This window comes from Melanaphis sacchari, unplaced genomic scaffold (assembly GCF_002803265.2).
Source record: "Melanaphis sacchari strain LSU unplaced genomic scaffold, SCAv2.0 Contig54_pilon_pilon, whole genome shotgun sequence".
NCBI lineage: Eukaryota > Metazoa > Arthropoda > Insecta > Hemiptera > Aphididae > Melanaphis > Melanaphis sacchari.
Window position 1 is genome coordinate 309,193 of NW_020271380.1, and position 24,034 is coordinate 333,226.

At 25.8% G+C, this 24,034-nt stretch overlaps 1 protein-coding gene across 2 annotated transcripts in view; it reads left to right on the forward strand.

Moving 5' to 3' along the window:
* The window catches only part of LOC112599749 (neuropeptide SIFamide receptor-like), a 47,191-nt gene that overhangs the window by 15,118 nt on the left and 8,039 nt on the right, over positions 1-24,034 (forward strand). Inside the window, exon 2 of one of the 2 annotated variants that reach the window (XM_025346805.1) lies at positions 286-581. In XM_025346805.1, the coding sequence (XP_025202590.1) occupies positions 286-581 (296 nt within the window). The remainder of the gene's footprint in view (positions 1-285; positions 582-24,034) is intronic. The other variant, XM_025346806.1, reaches the window with a different exon arrangement.

Below are 24,034 nucleotides of genomic sequence, written 5' to 3' on the forward strand. Positions count from 1 at the left end.
TTAGTAGGGCAGGGGGTTCTACCAAATCTATTTAAGTAGGAAGAGTAATACGAATTTAATGTATATGATAAAATAACGTATAATTTATAAAATAATTAATTTTTTTGTTTTCTAACAAAATAATAACATCATTCAACAGTAGAAAGGGATTTTGGGATGTTTTTACTGTTCAAAAAAAAAAAAAAAAAAATGGTAATAATAATTATCGTCAAGGCACTCGACTGGAAAACAGTATCATATTACATATTATACGCTCTTGTAATGACCGTAATTCAAAAATGTCAGCAGGGACGCCAACCAGAGCGGCGGCGCGTTGTGGGATTACGGCGGGTTGGACAATTGGCCGTGGCAAAAGTACCGGATGAGGTACTCGCCTGAGGTGACTGTGCTGTTTTGCATCGCATACACGGCCGTGTTCGTTGTAGGCTTCGTGGGAAACATGTCCGTGGTGCTTGTGGTGTACAAGAACGTGAGGATGCAGTCGTCGCCCACTAACATATTCATCGTCAACTTGGCAATTGCCGATCTGCTGGTCATCGTCGTCTGCGTACCATTTACCCTCATCGGCAGCATAACCACCGGTAAGCGCGACGCATAACCCATACCGACTTTTACCGATTACTACGCCTATAATATTGTTTAATAATTTATTCGAATTTTCGGACAGTTACAGTTCCATTTCGATAAAAGTGGAATCATCCATGTGCTAACGAGTAGTTTTGACATAGTACAAGTGCATAACAATTTTAACATAATAATACATCATATTATTACATTGGTAGTATACAGGCGTTAAGTACTGTTAAGAATATTCTAAAACAAAATTGTTACCTGTGATCATAAAAAGATTGGATGAGTCCAGTTAAAAATACCGTTTTTACTGAAGAACAAATGTTTTGGGTCTCTTGTAACAAGGAAATTTATTTTGAACAAATTTAAGAAAGAATTTTGAGGCAGTTAATAGCCCCAAATGTTAAATTAAATGTGAATTGTGAAAGCAAAAATGTGCGTTTTTCATTGAGTAAAGATTGAGATAAAATTAAAAATATTCTAATACGACCCGTGAATAGGTTTGAGAATATAAATATAGTTAACAAAAAGATTGAGTTGGAAAAAAATGATGTCATGTATAAGTATTGCAGCATGCAATGAAAAACACAAAATTAATTAAAAACAAATAAATAAATATTTTAAGTATTTTAACTTTTTGTAATATTTGATATTATAAATAAATATAAATTTACAATAATTATTAATACAAGTCGAATTGCGTGTAAAGATGCATTCGTTTTTGAAAATATTATATTATATCAGTTTCTATATTCATAACAATTATTTACAAAATGTCCACTTATTGGTTATGATAGATTATTGTAATATTTTATATTAGTGGATTTTTAATATAATTTAAAGTTCAATACCTAAATTGTTTTGTAACATATTTTTATTTTTATTTCAATAATGGTGTTAAAAACAAAAAGACTAATTAAATTTTGTTTTGATTTATAGGTACATGCATTTTAAATTTTAAATTTATGTGTTTTAAATTGAATCCTTATAGATATAAATATTTTATGTTCAAATAGCTATTCATTTAGTTTCTTATACTAGATTTGTTAACTTTCAAATCATCCATGACGTTTATTACCTCTTTAACATTATCAATAGCTTTATTGTTTAAATCTTCATTTCGTTTGAAAATGGTTAGTGCGTAAATATTGCTTACCTGCAAATTGCAATTTATAATATGGATCAGTTTGATCTAGTATTTCAAAAAATGTGTACAAGCTAACATTATATTTACTTCTTTTAATCCAAATCAATATTATTTGAAAGATAATAATAAAATAATATAACCGAATTCAATTTTTATAAATTATACTTAATGAAATGAGTTTTCTTATTGTGATGTTAAGTTTTTCAAAATTATATTACACTTGTATAGACGTTAATATATAAAATCAATTATTTTTCTTTGTTTTATTACTTATAAAAATTATAAACATAATAATATATCAAATTATCAATAATGTATACCGGTATACCATTACATGTTATGTATGATCATAAAAACGTTGTTTTAAAAACTTTTAAACTGTACTAAACATATTATTTTAATTATTACTATATTATACTACTAAATTGATTAAGTAGCTGTCTAAAATCGAAATTCACATTACATCATGCAATGCGAAAACAGAAACTTATAAGTACTATAACTTTTAGAGTACAAAGGAATAAGGGCCATTCATATCCTGCAGTTTGAAACGTGACAGGACTTGTCCGTAAGTACGACCTGATATTCGTTTTTGCCGAATGTGTAGCATTGTCTGAAATGCACAATCAAAGCCTTCGAGTTAAATATAATATAGTTAAATATAATTATATTCCACTCACATATCTAATATCTATTATATCTTTATATAATATACGTAAATTTAAAATTGTTGGTTTTTACTTCAACTATGGAACTGTTGGCCATGTTTAAATGTGATTAAAGATCTTGAATCCGAGATTTGTGCGTAAGTATTCGGAGAGAATGACTGTTATTCTGTAATAATTTATTAATTATTCATATGAAAATCGATTTTTATTTTACTACTATGCAATACTATACTATTACAATACGTAGTTACTGGTTTGTTATCTCCCCGTCATAATATACTGTTAATATAATATATATTGGTTTTTAATAAGTAATTAAATATTAAAAAAAAAAAAAAAAAAAAAAGATTGCATATTAAAAAAAAAAATGTATTATTTTATTAATGATTATGATAAATAAATCAATATGGTATTACGAAGAAATTTAACATTTTGAAATACCCTAACTACGTTGATAACATTTGTTCAAAAGAATTTTTTTCCCCCCAGGCTTTGATCACTATAAGAACTCTACCAAATAGAACTCAATTAAATTTCGAGTTATATTACAACGTGTTTTGTTTCTTATTTTTTGAACTAACCCGCATTTTTTGTTCGTTTTAAGACTGAGCTTTAGAAATAGGGTCCTGAAATATGTACTTACATTTTGTTAATCATAGTGATAATCTTCTTTTTGATTGTTATTATTCGATTTCTAGAAATCTAAAAATATTGTTATTTGTTGGCCACTTTGAAGTGATTATATTTTTATGCTTTGTGGCGGCATTATAATAAATCAAAAACTAATAATTAAAATCATATCATTCAAGAAAACTATGTTAAAGAACTAATTATTTAATAATATAAAATTGTTTTACAATTCCATAATTTAATATTCATAAGTTATAACTTATAATTATTATTTTTTTTTTATGTTTACGATTTAAGTCTTTATCCTATACTTATATTTTAGATATAAATATGGTAATCATTTTCTGATATTTAAAATAATATATTAGAATTTAATATCCATTTCATATGTAAGTAAATATCATCCTATAATCTTAAAATAATAATTGTAAAATTAAAATCGATATGTTTTGTAATAATAATTTATATATGGAGTAAAAATATTATAAATTAAAAAACCATCACTCAAATTTTATTTTCGCTAATGGTATTTTATTGTATTATATTCGTCAAAATGGAACATATTGAATTATATTACAACAATCCAAATATACCCAGACAGGTCCAATAACATTTTGGCATTCGGCCTATCCAAATCAGTGACATATTCATGGTCGAATCAACGAGGTTCACTTATTGTCTTATTGGCATTTTGTTTTGTACGACTATAATAACTATTTCTCTGAAAATAAATTTCACAGTACTTTAATATTATTGAATTAAAAACATTTGATGTTAAATACTTGTATGTACATAGGGGTTCACCAAGCATACACGTGCCTTATTATTTCTTCAATAATGTAGTTATTTAAAATCTGATTCTTGATATTTTTGTATAATTTACTTAGATATTTAAAAATTGTTGATATATTTGTGAACTAATTAACAAAAATCTTGAAAAAATGGAAGCTTTTGTTTTTTAAATATTCTCTCTCTTTTTTATTAAATTCTTTAATAGATAATTTTTTTTGAAAATGTTGATAAACATTTGAATGAGTAATATTTGAGTTATTTAATTGCACGAACTAAAATTCATAATTGTATTGTGTTAATAGATTTGGAAGATATGTAGATGTAGACATTTAAAAATGTTTATATAATCTATGAACACTCATGTTCGTAAAAATGGTGAAATTTATTATGATGAACACTATTCACTAAATATAATAATAAATATAATATTATATATATATTTTTTTTAAAACTATTTTCAAGCACTTTTTCCCTTAGTAAAAACATGTTAATATTTATTAGCACATTGAAATTAAAAAAAAAATTATATCAACTAAAATAATTTACAGTAAAAAAAAAGTTAAAAAATATAAGTTTGTTTCATCAACATGACACTAGCCTTAAGTGGTGGCATAAAAAAATCTCAATAATTTTAAAATATATGGTCTTTAAGTATATTTAAATATTTCATAAACTAATGATAAATTTTATTTTTAAATGAAAAAAAATGAGAAAAGATTGATGAATCACTCTATATAACTACTCTGTATAATTCACAAAAATACTTGTATTTGTACATAAATTCGTTAAAATAAACGTGAGAGCAGCGCATACTTTATAACAACGAATTTATCACGGAATTATAACTTCAGAATATTATGTTATGAGGATGTAGTTCAAGCTCGTATTTTGCTTTGTTTGTTTTTCTACCGACTTAAGCTCACATAAAATGCGTGTATATTATTGAATATAAATATATAATTCTGATCTGTACACATATCTGTATATGTGAGTTTTTACGCGTGCATTACATTAATATATTGTAACATTGAGAATGACAAACGATCGTGGTCCTATCTTCAACGACCCACAACAATAAGTCTATATTACAGAGACGGAAAAATGACAAGTTTTGGTAACTGGACATTGGATGTTATACAATTACTATTCATCTTAGCATGCGCCTTTTGACAGGAAGATAAGCTTAGTGAAATCTTGGTCGATTTATCTTTTATGTGCGAATTTCAAAAGGATTTATCGGACCGTGTTACTAAAAAGTATGCAAAACGTCTCTGTGACACTATTGCATTATACGATTAATGTGATGTTTAAATAGGTCAGCGTAAAAGTTTTAAGATTATTTTTTGAATGCGATGATCAATTTTTAATTATAACATTATATTTTACAAAAACTTGGACACCATGTTTAATTAACACTGCACCGTGAATCTAATTTGATAGCTGAACGGATGTATTGTAATGTTTTATGTTATATTAAAATTAAAATTAATGTTTGTGATGGTAAATTTTAATGCGAAATGTTAGCATAATGGATAAAAATAGCAGTAAATGTGAATAGATTAAAAAGATTATACTGTAATTTGGATTCTACATGGGTAAGCTTTAAACCTTATAAATAATAATAGTAAAAAAAAACAATACGAACAGTATTTTGGTACACAAGATAGGTTTTTATATTAATTTAAATAAATGAAAACAATATTCTATAAGTTTTTTATACGTTATTAATCCGTTTTCGAGCATAATTTTTATTTAAATGTTTATCTTAATATTTTCTATTCTTGAAAATATTTTGTTATGATTTTATGACTTTAACATGAAATTTTTAACATCTTTTTACAAATATTTATTACACTCAGACGTTTAATAAAACAATGCGTAATATATAGTTAATTTACCTAAATGATAGCTTGATATTGTTTGAAACGATTCATCAGTTGCTAAGAATCAAAAAAATAAATATAATTTTACAATGACTATTACATCATTTAGTTTGGTTTTTTGATCATAAGTAATATTTTTTTTTATTTTTTTTTTTTTTAAATATATATTTAAGTTCAGTTTTTAATTTATTTGTCTAATTAGGTACTTAGGTAGTTGTACCTTGTCCGTAGGTATATTATTTTTGATTAAGTAAATTTTTTTAACTAATAACAAAACATAAAATATATTATTGGCATATAATAAGTGGAAGAACCTAAGTCCTAAGGACGTAAAACAAAAATGTGTACAAATGATATAGCCTTGAAAATGAACCATTGGGAAATATCACCGAACCACCATCAAACCGTAAAAAATCGACGCGTGTTGATCCAAGAACATTTCGAGAAGTTATCTGATATTTTTGCTGGGAACATACCTGTTGATTTTGATGTAAACTGCAATCCGAATCATTTGCTCGCGGACGCCAATAATAACGGCATACTCGTAGATCTCAAAGCCATGAAAAAACTCACGAAGCTTTGTTCATTATTAAGAAAGAACGTGGACGATCTAAAAAATGTGTACAAGAAAAGGCGTCGTATGAGCGACGAGTATTATACTGAATCTGAACTTGCTTATCTGGAGCCAGAATTACGGTCATTGGATGAAGACGTTTGGAAAATGATGGGCATATTAAACGACATCAGTGGGAACAATCATGAAATAAAACACGTTTTAAAAATGTACACTGAAAATGAGAACCGTTACGTAAGACTTTGGTCGTTAAACAAAAGCGCAAGACTTCGATATCAAGCAAAAAAAACGGAAAATGGTATGAACGATGATGAATTTCATCGCGGGCTGTGCAATAAAATTTACAAATGGGTTTGTGATTGTTGTCCGTTCTCCTGCAACACTATACAAGAAAATAATTTTAAACGTAAGTTGTTTCAAGAAAATAGGAAATTTGGCTTAATATGGAAATAATGGTTTTATGAATTCTCGATATGTATCCTATATTATTCATTTAGTATTATCATTGGTTTTCAAGCTACCTAGTAAAATGTATAGCTTAATAAATTATTATTTATTCATACATTTTATTATGCTATCATCGTTATTTTACTATCAATAGGTTACGAATTTAAATTTTATAAAAGTACCTAAAATTATTCTATGAGAAAAATTTTTTAGTAATTATTATTTAAAAAGAAAAATGGTCAAGAATTTAAATCATTTTTAATAAAATAACTCCATTAATAGTTTACATATTTCTGGTTTGTTAAGTTTTTAAATATTTGAAAAGTTGTTGAGATTTTATACAATAATAAAATTAATTTATGTTTTAATCTTTAATTTTTAATTTAGATATCTATCTAATGAGTTATTCTTAGTCATCTGATTATGTTAAATTATATTTTGGAAAAAAAATTATTGTATCCAACATTTTTTCGAGTTTTAAATAATTAAATTATATTAAAAATAAATAAATACATTTATTTTTTATATATCTACAGATATAAATATAAATAAATGTATGATTTATATTTACTTCTTATTATTTGTATCTCGTCTGTATATTTCTAATTTTTGACGTTTCTTAATACTTTTATCTTTTTTTATTTATATTTATTAATTAATTTTAAGTGAATATAATATTTAAATAGTTATATGAATCTATTGAATAAGAAACATATTAAATTAATTAATTTAGTACTTAGTTTTTATACTAAGATATAGATCATTTCAAATTTGCTTCATTTTACACAATGATTGAAAATGTCAATAATCGAATCACGTATCAAAATACGTGTCTATAGTAGAACCCTCGGACAATGTGACGCTGGATCGCAGTGACGTGGATCACAGGGGCAAGAAGAAACTCAGAAAGCTCTGTTCGTTTCTGAGAACAAACGTAATCGACCTAAAAAACTATTACGATATAGCCAGACAACGTCTAAGTGGATCGTTTTATACCGAATCGGAAATCGTTGATCTTGACACGGGGCTGTGGTCGTTGAAAAACGATGTGGATGAGCTGTTGGTCACATTGAACGATATCAATGGATACCGAAACGAAATTAAGCACGTATTGGATGTGTACACCAAATACGAAGTCCGGTATAGAGCACTTAGATCACTAAACAAGGGAGCAATACATCGATACAAAGTTGGCCAAATCAAAAACGATAAGAATACGAATAATACACTTAATTTTGATAAATTCGGAAGATAGTACAAATGGGTACGTGCGGCTGCGCGGTCACCTTTGCACAGGAAAAAAATATAAATTGTACATGGTTTTAAAAGTTACCGATAAATCGATAAAATCAACATTTAATTAAAAATAAATAATAGTCGTAAAAATTGGTTTTTCATTAGTATTTAATTTCCCGAAATCAAACAAGTTATTAGTTATTATATATAGTTATTAGAATAATATTAATGTATCATAAATGATAAAAAATTATTAATGATAATAGTGTTGTAAGTTCCATGATAAAAAATATCAAAATTTGATTAATTTTATTTCAATTGTTTCAAAATTTTGAAATTAAAAATATCGTAATTTTACCAAGTATGGACATTAGTTGTGTTACATAGCATTTGTCATTGTATATTAAACTGGATATTGTATGTCAAATTGATATTTTTTTTTTTAAGATCTAGACAATTCAAATTTTATGGTATTTTAATTTTTTTAATTTTTCAAATCTTTTTTATAATGAAAAAAAAAATTAGATTACGCTAAAATATTTTGTAATTTCAAACGTATTTTGCAACAACATTAATTTTTTAATTATTTTTATTTTTCAATTAGAAGCCCTAAAATAAAATTGAAATCTGGAGTTGTAGTTTATTGAGTTATTTCACTTTTTAACAAAGATAATAGGTCAATAATAATTGGACTTTTATGATATGAAGGCTATAGTAGCATTATAATTTTAGAAATTAATATTAATTTATCAAAATTATCAGTTTATAAAAATGTATAAAAATGTGTAAATTTACTCAAAAAATGAATTGATACCTAAGAAGGCTGGACTCTTTTTGCATATAATTATTTTCACCCAAAATATTTTAAGACTACTTTCTCTTTTTTCTTTAGAATATTGTAGTATTTTTTGACCACACTTTTATAATACACACTTTAAGAAACAATTCATTATTTATTAGTGTAAATTAGTTTTATAAAGCCATTTAACATTACCCACAGAGAATATCACGAGGAGGTGTATTATAAACAAAAAAAAAAAAAATTAGTATTAAAAATATAAATTGTTATAATATAATTATTAAATTTGTAACTTATTTATAAATAGCTTAAAATAAGTGTTTACAGAAGTATGTATCATAAAAATGTGGTCAAAAAATGCTATACTAGTTTTGGGTGAAAAGGGAAAGAACTAAGTAGTTTGAAAAATATTTGAGCGAAAATACGTGGACGAAAAACAAGATGTAATTTTTGCAAATGGTGTCTTGCCTTTAAGAAAATATACATTTTTACAAACTTTATAAGCCTACTTATTATTACTTTTTAGTGGTTGTGTATTTATGTCATAAAATCATTTGTGGGCAATAATTCGATAAAAATTTGAGCAAACATTGAATAATTTAAATGATTACCACGTAACATAAAAGCCTAAAAATATAATATATAATATAATAGCTGCATATTTTCCTTTGTTTATGAATAAAAAACATCAGTGCCCTAATAAAACGCGCTATCTACCTATATAGATTACTATACAGTATACACAATAATAGCGTAAGAAATTATATAGTGCTCACTGCTCACGTAGCTTTGTCATCGTAAAAAATGTTTAATATATTATTGTTATTTATTCTGTTATAATACATATATATTAAATACCTATATACAGTATAATTTTACCGTTGTCATTGTTTTTCCGATGAAATTCCACAGGGGAAAGAGGAGGAATCTCCGCGCGTTTGTTGAGAGTTTTCAATTATTTTTGTATGGCAAAAATTACAAATTATAAAAAAAAAGTTTATTTTTCTATTGTGTAACGAAAAAAAATGCTGGCGAGATGGTCATAGTTTCTTTTTGTGAAATGCATTACCCACTAAACAAAACAAAATATAAAATTAACTGAAAAGAAATTTTCAACTAATTGTGATGAGTAAGTATGCGCATGTGTATACTAACATTATTACGTTTGTGGAAAATAACGAGTTTTGGGAAAAAGTGGTTTTTTGTAAGTATATATAGCCATTTTGTATACCTATATAGATATAGTATCTTTATTATTATATAATATAGAACGTACCTAAACAAAAATAGCCTAAGGTCTTGAAGGTCTAGGTTCGAAAAAAAAAAGCACACCATTATATTATGTATTGTCTTATAATTAAAAGAATTTTTTTTATTTGGTGGGGGGTGGGGTGTAGAAGGTACTGTAAACATATTGTATTATGTATTACAGTAGTGACAGTAGAATATTAAATCATGATAAAACAGTTCAACACTTTATAATCCAAAGAAATAATTTTTTTTTCTAGCAATTTGTTTTTATTTCTATTTTGTCAAAAACCATTCTATTATGGATGTTTTAACGTTTATGTTTTATTTTTTGCATAATAGTAATAAATGTATCAAACACGTTTTATTATTATAGCTATTTTTTTTAATTTAAAAAGTTATATTCAATAATATTATGTTATCCACATTTCACATTAACTGCTAAATTTACATAAAGTTTCGTTTATGAATTCTGTAAATGCATAGCTAATATATTATATAATATGATATTATAGAACATATTATATTATTTATAATATTCAATGTTGATAATTAACATTTAAACTTTTCAAGAGAATAGTGCTTATTATTAAATTTGGTATCTACCTGACTGCAGGTAGTGTAGCAATATAAAATTTTAAAATCCAAACCTAATCGTACGTATAACATATGGTACACAACGGATCCCTCCATACAATAACGTGCACATAATGAAAATTTTAATAATAATATCATATAATATGATATTAATATTATAATATACGAGTTCCTGGCGACGGTGATCATATTTTATTCAACGACTCGGACAGCTAGCGCGGGCTTTCGTGCATTGTCTATCTTTATGATTACCGCGAGCGCTGTGTACACACCCGGAAGGGTTCCACTTGACCGGAACACACCGACCGCGCAGATATTATAAAACTTTTATGCGCTCATTACAATTTCGAGGCGAACGTGGTATGATCTAGGTTAGAATGATAGTTAGTAGCTTATTCATAATATTTTTTTTCCTACCACTCCGCGTCAATATTATTATAATGGGCGTTATGAAGGATCCATGTTAAGTATTAGTTAAACTTATTGGGTATTCTATGTTTTACTATTGATCATAAATACATTGACTACTTAATCATTAGGATATAGTACATTTAAAAATGTACCATGGTTTTGTATTTATGTTAGGTATACAGATTTTTTTGAGAAATTAAATTAAATTTGTAATATTATCTTGGTAGTTGAGTTCTAAGGTTTAACTAATTCATTTGGGGTAAATGAGCAATATTTATTTATTTTTTTTTTTTTTTTATTTTAACCTCGAGGACATTCTGACTTTTTTACGATGAAAATAAATATATAATATATTTAAAAATATGAAAATAGATACGAAAAAATTACTCGAAAGTTTAGATTCAAATCGCGCGACTTCAATTATGATTATGATAAAAATTGGTTCAATGACACTTAAGATAACTCATACAGTATAGACTTTTTTTATATAATAAAATAAAAATTTAGGATTTTTTCCTATCTGTATCTGTCAAAGCCAGGTATAAATACAATATCTATAATTATCTAAAATGTACAAAGAAAATAGAAAACTGTGAAAAAATGTAAATGATAACACCTTAAGTGTTTTTATCAGTTAAAAAAATACCTATTGAAATTGTTATTCAATGTTTCTCAAAATACACTTTCCTTTAATACATATTTTAAAGCTGAATATAATACATATTATAAATATATTAGTTTATTTCTGTTTGAAATCTACAATAAACATATACAATAATCTGAAAATTTGTAATTATAAATATATATATATATATATATGCAAAATATACGTACATATTTTTTTACATGAAATAGTTCAAACTTTATGACATATTCAATGATGTTAATATTAAAAAATAGTAAAACAGCCTATGTTTTTTATTTTTTATTTATAACCGTACAAAGTGCCCTACGACCGATTGATTGCAATCGAATTTTTGAAATTTTACGAGAGAGTGGTTTATTATTAAGCGGAAATCACATATATCACAAATTTAATATTTTTTGTTTAGTTATCAAATAACTTACTGCATTTTGAGAGAGTGAGACTTATTTGAAAACGATCAATCGTAGTTTTTTATTTTCATATCAATCCGGAATTTAGTCACATGTTGATATTGCTTTTATAATGTTTATTTTAGTATATATTTTGTTATTTACTTCTCAATATCAAAATAATATGACGTCCAGGAGATTGTTTTAATATTTAAGTACTCCTTGATCTGCTTTTTCATTTCCTAGTACAGTAGACGCCGCTTATAAGACTCACTTTGGGACCAGCACAAAGTGAGTCTTATAACCGAATGCATCTTATAGGCGAAATGGAAAAAAAAATTAATTACGTATTTATAAATTTTATTTTACTACATATTTTGCTTTGATTTTAATACATGAACACATATTACATATTACATACTTTATTATTGAATAAATTTAATAATCTTGATAAAAAAAACTAAAATTATAATCGTTATAATTATCGTTGCAATAAATGTGAACTTTTATCTGCGATAAAAATTATTATACGTTATAAGGTACCAACAGAAACTAGAAATAATCAACACGAATATTATTTCATTTTTCAAAACCAATTTATTTCTAAATTATAACCAAAAAAGTTTATTTTCTACTATTTATTTTACGAAATTTGAGTCTTATAACCGAAGTGTTGAGTCTTAAAACTGATTTTTTTTTTATGTATTTGGATACGTCCGGACCGTTCCAGACGATTTTGAGTCTAATAAGCGACTGAACCTTATATCCGTGAGTCTTATAAGCGGCATCTACTGTATATCTAAATATCTGGCAATCAATATGAAATTAATCTGTTATGTATGTATGCTATAGCGGCAGCAGTTCAGTGATTGCTTTGGACAGTATTCTCATCGTTATTAATTGTTATCTCTGTTGATCTATCGATGTTTTTGTTTAAAAGAAACCCATTGTCTTAGATGCTTATAAGCTGCTAAATTTCTATCTTTATGCACATTTATTAAAAATCATAATTTAAAATTATAATAGACTAATAGAGTTGTATCTATTAAGTCATCCATTATATATATATATGTGTGTGTGGTGTGTGTGTGTGTGTCTGTTTTATAATTATTCAGTGATTGAGAAAATAATTTAAAATGTTTGTAAAAAAACATTCTGTTATTGATATAAGCTTAAAAATAATTCTAAAAAACTGCTCCAATTCAACTATAATAAAATTATACCAAATAGTTTTTTTTTTAATTTGTTAATCGTATGTTTTAGCCATTTAAAAACTACAAAATCGTATTCCATTGTAAATTAATCACGTTCACAAATCGTCAAGTATTGATTTTTAATATGTTTTCGTTATGTTCGTTCAACAGTATTAATAAATAATAATATATTTTATAAGCCGTTGACAATATTTCGTTAGTGTTTAATTGTTTCTTCCTAACTAGTCACCGTGATACGCTAGACGTGGTCCAGCCTTTTATTACAATGCGTCATATACATAATAAGATAATGAGTTCCGTCGTAATAATGTTCGATAATATACATCTACAGTACAATTTATAATATGTCTGCTGTAATATATAATAGTATGTTTTATGGCAGCCAGTTTGGCCGGTTTTCCAAACCACGTATTACGACACCGTCGTCTCAGTCTAAAATACAACTACATTCGCTCGGTCCGGACAAAATTATATTGATAGTAATAATAAAAGCAGTAGACAGTATTTATCAACGTGTAGTATCGATAAAATCAGATTTTAAGACAAGAAAACAAAATACTCAGAACGGGATACACGTGCATAGCATTCCGTCACGATTTTCGTACACGACACGAAATGAAAATATTATAGTTTTTGTCGATTGGGTTTTGAAAAAATACCGTCGCTTGATTAATATTGCTAAGTTTTTATTTATTAGTTTTCTACTCAAACCAACCTACATGCAAAACAAATATATCACGCTGCATCTACGTATTTCATGATCATTCTATACTATATAACATTTAACAAAATATAGGTATTTTTTTTTTAAATGTTTCACTGTTTTTTGTGTTAATAAAAAGTATAATATAACCTATGACTTGGTTACGATATCATGATGAAGTTTAATAATTTAAAACGTTCACAATTTTATTATTTTTCACGTTGGAGTTGTATATTGATACAAAAAAAAAAAAAAACTCTTTTACACTTAATAAGTTGTATTTACGTAATATCATCTACACTCAAATTAAATCACATAACGAAATCAAATACAATTTATTTATTGAAATCAGTATTAAGTCTTCAGTTAGACAAGTATAAGCTGTGGTCTTCACATGGCTAAAATATCAAAGTATTATAAATTACAAATTAATTTTACCAGAACCCCTAAACCACCTTGTACCCTGTATTCTCGATTGTCCTAACACCCACCTTTCTACCATATCAACATTTGTTTCAAGAGTATTGCGTGTTGTGTAGCATGTAACATTATTATTTATTTATTATTATTAACGAAAAAAATTAAATTAATACGCATAAACATGAATCTTAATTAAATAATAATTAGACCTTATCTAATCAAATCATAACTATTTGTTTAGTATACACACATATATATATATATATGATAATATGTGAACAATATATTTTTAAAATACAGTAACTATAACAGAATCACCATAAAATGTTATTAAAATGGTAAAAGTAATACGACATAAAAAGAGGGAAAATAATTAACAAATTTAAATAATTGTGAAATAATTCAGGCGAAAGTTTCAATATCAAATTACATAGTACCGATTATAAACTAAATGGTTGTATCAAGTATATATTCTACACGATTAGTATTACTGCCGTGTATCTTAAAAAACTCTTCTCTAGGTATTCACAAATTTAAATTTTATAAGTTTAGTCAAAACATTCCTCAATATTGAGCACAATACATGAATTAATGGCTACACTAATATTTGATACGATTTTAGTCGAGTGACCGGTTTGATGTGTTGAATTCATTTCTTTAACGTGGACAGACAAAATAAGTCATCGTGTTTTTGTACCATGTTAGCCGTATTCGTAAACGATTCACAGAGTAAATTATTCGATAACCTAATTCCGCTTTACCATTTTGTCCATCGAAATATTTGCCCGATTTCAATAATTATTTTCTAGCTACGAGTAATTTCATACACAATTCAGTGAATTTGCGTTTTAGAAATTTCAACGTACATAACATGCGCGTTTTAGCGAGTTACCATAAATATGTCTTTGTTTTCGATTCATCATTAATTAATACAGTGATTTCAATCTGTCAATTTATGGATGCAAAAAAGGTGAGGTTAGGATACCCCCCATTTTTCCGTTGAGTTAAGCTCTACCCAATAATCTACCACAATACCGTTAATCGTATACAATTTATCACAAGTGTCCAAGGAATGAGTACCTAAGTAAATGAAAAACAAAAGTAATTCCTTATAGCAGCCTCCACAGACTTAACTAATTATCTGTTTCTATTTAAATGAATACAATTCGGTTTACCCTTAGTATGCTACCCCCCTCTTTTTTAAATTGAATAGTTAATTTTGTTTTTTAGAATTTAAGATGTTAGTATTTTTGGTATAATATTCAAGGAGGGTCCTGTTTCGATACAAATTTCTGGTTTTCAATTGAGATTACTTTATCTAAAGTGAATCATTTAAAAGATATTTTTTCTTAAAGAATTTTGAGTATCATAATCAAAATTTGAACAAGATTAGGTATTTAATTTTGTACTCTAATGGCAAATATAGATCCATGGTAATTTTTTGGAAGATATGGAGGTTATGGTAATTTTAAAATGTTACTAATTGTATTTATCAATATTAATCTTTTAATAATACATTTAAATTTCATAAAAATGGTCAGAATCATCAATACTAAATCTAATATTAAACCCATTTTTTATTTTTGTGGAATCAAGTTAAGAATTATCAATCTTGTTATAAACATTTAAAAAAATTAAAAAAAAATATTTATTCAAATTTTGTATTATGTAAGTACATTGACATTTTCAAAAAAAATATCCACTAAATAATATTTTGAGGTTCTCGTAAGAGAACCAGAAGTTTATATTGCAATGAGATACTCCTCAAACATTTCAAGAAGTGTTATACATTTTAATAAATTAAATTATTAAATGAAATTATGGCAATGAACATACTCGACGAATCATTTTATATTTATTACACCGTTATAATATTATTCCATGTTTGGTTAACAGTTTTAATACATGCTATATTGATAAATAGAAAAACAAAACGCCACACGTTATCGTTTATTCGTATATAATATTTATCTTAAAATAATATTATTACTACCGAAACTACAAAACTGCACAGATAACTCGGCTTTTGAAGACGTGATATGGTTGTGGTCCACATAAGAGAGTAAAAATAATATTATGTACTGTATTTTTCTCACGTTTAAATGAAACGCATGAGCGTACATTTTTAACGTTTGCGAAGTAGTTTTCATACGTAAATAACACTTATGCAGAGATGTAAAAAAATCGGGAACCGTTCAAACTTTATTTCCAAACTACCCAAAAATGTCTATGTTTGACGAGTTATTTCAAAATAATTTTTTGTAATTTTAAAATTATTCATAAGAAGTAATTAGTTTCACTTTTTTAAAGTCACTGAAGTTTTTACCTATAACCAAAAACATATTTTTTTTAAAATAAAAACTATTTTATTTTTTCATCAAAGATATTCAATAATAAGTAAAGTTAAACATTTTTGTTTATTTTTGCTGCTTTGAAAAAAATAATTGTATTTTAATTATAACTATCGTAATTGCTACTGTATTTTATACGCATAAAAATTAATCATTTACATTTTTTCAAATAAAAAATATATGCATATCTAATGTAAAATAATATATTAACTTTAAATGATTAAAGTTTTTATAAATTATATTTGTATTAAAAATGTACATAGAAAATTTGGTATTAAGTACAAGACGTATTCTATTTAGATTCAATAATAATTATGTTCAAAAATCAAAAACATTATAAATAATCTTGTATATACATTATAATATATCACCCAAAAATTTTACTTGTTGATGTTCATCTGAAGATTTAATTCACATTTTTTATTTGTTCACTCTTGCATAGAAAAACCATTAATTATTTTAACTAGATGATTTTTGTGTAGTACACGGAACTTGTAGTAAGGTATTAGTCACGTACGAAATAGTAACAAGATACCGTTAAGATAATTAATGGATTCCAGTAAATGTAATTTTCAAGAATAAATATCATTATTGTGTTTGCTGTTAGTTAAACTAGTTTAAGAAATAATAGTTAAAATATAAATTCGTGTTAATGTTGTATTTAGATTGTATATACAATTGTTATAAACTACAAGTGCTTAAAATTGTATTTTAGCTTTTATTAATATAACATCTTATATATCTATTTCGTTTAATAAGATACTATAAATGTAGGTCATTAATTAATATCATTTTATCATCCTTAATAGTCACTTACATTAAATAAATTCTTTGGGTCACAATTTATAAACAAAGAATTGATATGGCCATTTTTATTGTAAAATATAGCATGGTTTTATATATTTTATTTGATTATTTTGATATTCTGATGTATATATTTTTAAATAAGCGAATATATAAAACAACGAGATTTACTAAATTTTGTTTAAATCACTTAAGTTAGTTTCTCGATCTGAATTTATCAGACCATAGGTGAGCAGCATTGAAAATATTCAGCTTTAATTTCTAACATTATAATTTGTATAATAATCTCTGATCTATAAGATTTATTTAGAAATTATAAGCCAATAAGTTTTGAATAAGACTTAGACATAATATAATATTATGTTAAATATTTATATTGTAGCAGTTATTATTTAGTATTAAAATATAATATTTACCTACCTACATATTATAAACTCCGTGAAATATTGTCATTTATGCAAAGTTTTAAAATAAACCAATTGTTTAAATAGTTATAAAAATGTAAATCTAGTTGTATAATTGTATTGTATTAGGTATATTATAGGATCATCGTTTGGTAGTGGTTCAATGAAACATAACTTAACTTTGTTTTATCAGGAGTATTTTTGATCGAAAATACACCTATCCAACTAATTTTAAATTTCAATTTATATCTCATCATATTTGTTAATCGGTCGCATGTTCAGTTGTTTTTTTAGTAACATTGAATGTTCAGTTATTAGTTATATTTGGTTGCTATAATAATTTTGAATGTAACTCATTTCATTAGAAAGTTATTAGTAGTGATATATTTAATTTGACATTGTGTACAATTGCAGTAAATTTTGATGAAAATTGGTTTAGATTTTAATTTATATATGTGAAATTGTAACATACAATTTAAACAGTATTAATGTGAGAAAAAAACAATTTATATATTTACACCACGATATTTGTATGTTTAAACAAAATTATATAATTTGAATAGAGAAACGTTTAAATTGTTCAATAATTGTTAAAAATAACAGCACAAATATAACATTAAAATATATGCACGCTAATTGAAAATTTGTTTTTATATTACTTTTGACGTAAAAATGAGTTAGAATATTATCATATTATAACGTTTTTATAAAATACTTCTATTATTTTTCCCACGATCCTGGTCTAAAAAAATAACAACATACTGAGACTTCATTTAAATAAACCAATAGCAACAATATGACAAAACGTTAATTGGTTAAAAAAACAAAACAAAAACTGCTGTTGAGAAAGGAAAAAACGTTTCCTACAGAATCAGACATTCAGACGGAATATAAAATAATACGATGTTCATTTATGCAGTACATTATCTGTAATTTTATAAAATGTGTGTTTGTTTATATATATATTATATGTTTTTGGTTTAGGTAATATATTAGGATATTGTTATATATATATTTATAAAAAAAATATAAAATTATTAAATAAACACTTGAAGTAGTTATTAAATGCACGTTGTTATAGCACGCTATTCAACTGCTAATTTGTGAATTGTGAGATTTATATTCAAGTGTGTTTCATTAATTTCCTTTAAGGTGCCGGCCTGAATATGGGTCATCGCGGTAAACTCAAAATATATCGAATTATTTGGGTTGTTCAACACTTACCCTTGCGCACTACCATCCGCCTGTTCTGTATAAAAACATATACAACAATTATATTATACAAGAAAACATGAATAAATATTATACGCCTGTATTAAATTGTTTATCTACTTTGATCAATTAATTCGAAAAATACGCCAATATTTTGCAAGCTGAAATTTAAGCATTTGCTAAAATATCATTCAATACATTGAAATTATAAATAATAAATATTGGAAAATTTATGAAAACGATTGGACGATTTTCTGGTAGACTAAAACACTGTAAGACTTGAAAAAAAAAATGTGTTTGTTATATTTATATATATATTTAATATTTCGACTATTTGATGAAAGATACAACGATTCGATTTATTTGTGCAAATTAGGAGTATAAAAAATGTCTTCTTATTTTGGGTCATGATGAATGACCACATAAACGTGGTTATAACTAACTTGTGGGAATTTAAAACGGTTATATTATTTGATTATCAAAAACTGTATTGGTATTAATCGCTGTAAATATGAAAAAACATATTAAAATGACCACTCGCTACAGCTATACATTACGACGTCGTTGATATTAGTTGAACAATATAATCATTAGTATATATCGTGTATAAAGTTATTTTTCGTTATAGAGTTAAACAATAATACATATAAAAGTAAAAGTCATAAATAATTGCATGTTTACTATACATTATACAACTGTGATGTAATATTATGTGTATAATACGTAAAATTTACAATGGATGTACCAAACGAGAACGAGTCTTGTTTACCTAAAAAACAAAACACCCATGTTTTCTATCTCGTTGAAAATACAAAAACCAATCAGTTTCGTTCAGATGTCACGACAAGTGGATTGCAAGATAATAATATAAAATCTCATCGTGTATAATAAAGCACATTGCTTATAAATAGCTAAATTCACTAATTATTTTTTAAAATGTTTGGTTTTTTTTTATAGATGACGTAATATGGTTTATTCAGTTTCTCAAATTAATACAGTCAATAATTTTGTTTTATTTATGATATGGCTTTTATTTTTAATACCCATTTATTCTTATTATTGATATAGATTAACGATTAAAAAATATGCATAACTACATATTACATTATGTTTTATTAATATGTATCCACAAGAAATACTACTGTTCTAAAGAATTTTTTTCGATATTGCAGATTCTATAGATTATTATTTGAATTATATTAAAGATCTTTTACGATTTGCATAGCTTTTTTGATTTAAGTTATGTTTAATTTCAATTTAAATGATCAATTTTTACATGAATTTCAATGTTTTCCTAAACGTCACTTGACACTTTTTATCACACGATCACGTTATAAGTTATCAAGTAAAATGTTTTTCTGGTGTTGAAACATAATATTAGTTGTAATAATTAGAAGTAAATTACGTAAATGACAGTTAAATAATATTAATATGCGTATTAAATTCATGAATTTCACAAATACGTACAATGATGCGTATTACTTAATTTTTTAAAGATGATAATAAAATTTCAAATATTCTTTCTTAAAAAAAATACATGCTACAACATATAACACAGATAGTTAAGTGTATTCTATATCATTACAACTGATATTACACATGGAATTTTGTCAAAAACATATTACTCATGCTTAAGTTTTTCTTTGTGAAATTAAAATTATTATGTAATATGGTTAAATTTAATAAAAGAAAGATAAACAGTGTTAACAAATATGTTTAAATCTGATGATTTATGATAAGCCAGCGTGGTATGATATAATAAATAGTGACTCCATATTTTGTTCACGATTATGTTTCATAATATTTTATTTTCTAAAATATAAAGCGAATATGTATTGTAAAAGGTTGGAATAATCATTATTCATAAAATATGAACCATCATAAGTATATAAATTTGATGAAATAAAAATTAAATTGTTTCCCAAAGTGTACTTTATACAGTAAAATGGCTATATTAAATACACTGTAAAATGTATTAAATATATGTTAAAATATTAAATACAAACCGAATTGACGTTTTCGGTTAAGAAGGTTTTTCTTATGTTTATCACTTTTTTTTTTTTGTAAAAAAAATAAATACATTTCACATAATATTATGATACAGATTTTTATTCGATTTAAAAATACTTATTATACTATCATATTAAATAAAATTGCAATCTTTAGAAAACTATATTTAATGGATACATCTTTACATCTATATAAAGTATTAAACAATCATTATTACATTGCTATTTTACGATTTTTATGAATATTATTACAGTCATTATATTATACACATTTGGTTTCTCTGTATATTTATTACTTTCTGCTTTTTTTTTTTTTTAACTTTTTGTTTATACATAATTATATTAATCATTTAATTTATTACTATGATATTACACGTGATAAATTTATGATTATTTGTAATATGATGTATGTAGCGATATATTTAATACCCATGGTCGCGAGTTTTTCTCAGTGAGGCCCATCATTTCTTTTTAAACAAATATAATTAAATAAACGAATAATCGGTAAGTTTACGTAAAATAATTCTAGAAATAATTTGTACTATATCTCAAGGAGAATGACGTTAGTCTGTTCTGTATTATTTACTATTTAATACGTCGTTCGTTGAACTCGGTTGACGATGATCATGCGGTAGCCATTGATTGACGTCAACATAACGTACATTTTAAGTAATTTAAGTTTTATTCCGCACTGTTGAACCATACACACTCACGATACCCACCTCTTTAACTCTTGTTGTCCTCAACACAAAAACATAGTACTGCACAAAAATTTTTAGATTTAAAGGTCTACATGATACTTTAATATTCAAATATTTTAAAATTGTCCATTAATGTCAGTGAATTCAACAGTAAAATATTATTCGCGTCTGTAAAAACATTACTAAACGGGCGCACATACAAACAGCCATTATTATTATTACTACCACTAAAAGAGTTTCGTGGCATTGCGTGACGATGCTTTTATTTACCAAGTACAAAATAATCTTTTCCGCTCATGAATATTATTATATGAACATAATATGTTATATACTACATCGTATAGTGCTTTGTGGGCGAGACTTGCGCCTATTTTTTTGTGCACCCGTCTGAATTTGGAATCATAATAATAATAACAATAATAATAATATTCAACATATTTTATTGTGGCACCTACGTCAAATAATAACATGCATCATAATCGTGAGAGCTACAATGAATTCAAAAAATATTATGATTTGTATCTGTAGTGTAAAAACGAGATAACCGGAAAACGCATTTTCTGACCATGGCCTCTGCATTAATTTATTACTATTAACACATCGTCCGAATAATAATATATAATTATTCGAAGGGTTAGCCCGTAGACTGCCAAGGCGAAACAAGGCGGCGACCCGTATAGGCAATTTAGCTACGTCCGTGCTTTGAATACCCGATAACAAACCTGCATTCTTACGGCCAGTGTGCATATATTATTATTATTATTGTTATATTATTATCTTATACTGCAAACAGTAAATGCGGTACGGAGCGTGAACTTCAAAAACCAGAACATAATAAAAGCAATTGGAGACGAAAACTTTATCCAAAAGTTCAGTTCGTCCCATTTCTCGGGGACTGTAGACCGAATGTCACTCGTTATTTATATAATATTATTTGATACGCAATTCACAAATGATCCCGACATGAATGCGGTTTATCCAACACTATATGCAAGTACTCATAAATCGTTATCTTTATTGTTGATATTATTATTATTATTATTATAACACATTTAGACTAGTGAATGATCGAAATACATTTGTATATATTATATAATCTCAATGTTGGTCGTCTATAACTGCCATAAATGTTTGATATTTTCTTCCGAAATACCATACTATCAGTATGACTACTGTATTAATCACAAAAATCCAGAAATCTTAGGTCTAATCTTTATCTTAGGAAATCTAATCTAGGATGCGGATATTAAAATTATTTTTATTACAATATCATCATAATTATTGTATATCATACATACTGTGTGACACGAAATTAAATTACAAAAAAATTGCATTCAATCGTGACCTCCAAACGAATTTTGCATTACGCGTATAGTCGTATACAATTTAGTTAACATAGTTAGTTCATAAGTATATTAATCACTCATCACTCATGTGAATATTTTAATTTAATTTTATTAAAAAAATACCAACTCAAGCAGCCACTAATATTACTGCTGTTTAGGTACATAATATATACTCCGAGTTATAGGTAACAGGAAACTGTTTGGCAATGCATTGAACGCAACATCGGAATTTTAAATTTTAAATATAATATAATATAATTGTATGCTTGTACAAAAAAACAATACCCACCCAGATGAAAAATGTTGAAATTCTTTGAGAGATAACAGTTGAGGAATTGTATTTAAAGTTTGTCAATAACTCAAAACGCTTTGTATAGGACTATATTTTTACAGCGTTAAAGCGTAAAATGAGACGAGGAAAATTTTAAATTTCTAATTTTGCGAATGAAAGCACATTATACGTATTCTCTAAATGAAGTCTTTTTTTGAGGTCAAGGTTAAGGGTACAAAAACGCAGTTTTCAAACTGTGAATTTGTCTTGAACGTGTATGCAATACAAATATCGATTTCAATATACCCTTTCAACATACTCAAGCATACATATATTGAAATTGCATTATGGGATATCGGAATTTTGATGACGTGTTGTTTGTAGTGAAAGAAAATCTTGGTAAAGCATGCGTGAAGTTTATCAAACCAGAACCATCTCATTAAAATTATTAAATAGGAAGCTGTTATTCGCATTACAGCTGCGTATTATAATATAACATCTATGCAATCATTAAATTTAAATTTCAGTTTTAATTTCGGTAGGTTTATTTACTACGTTCCAA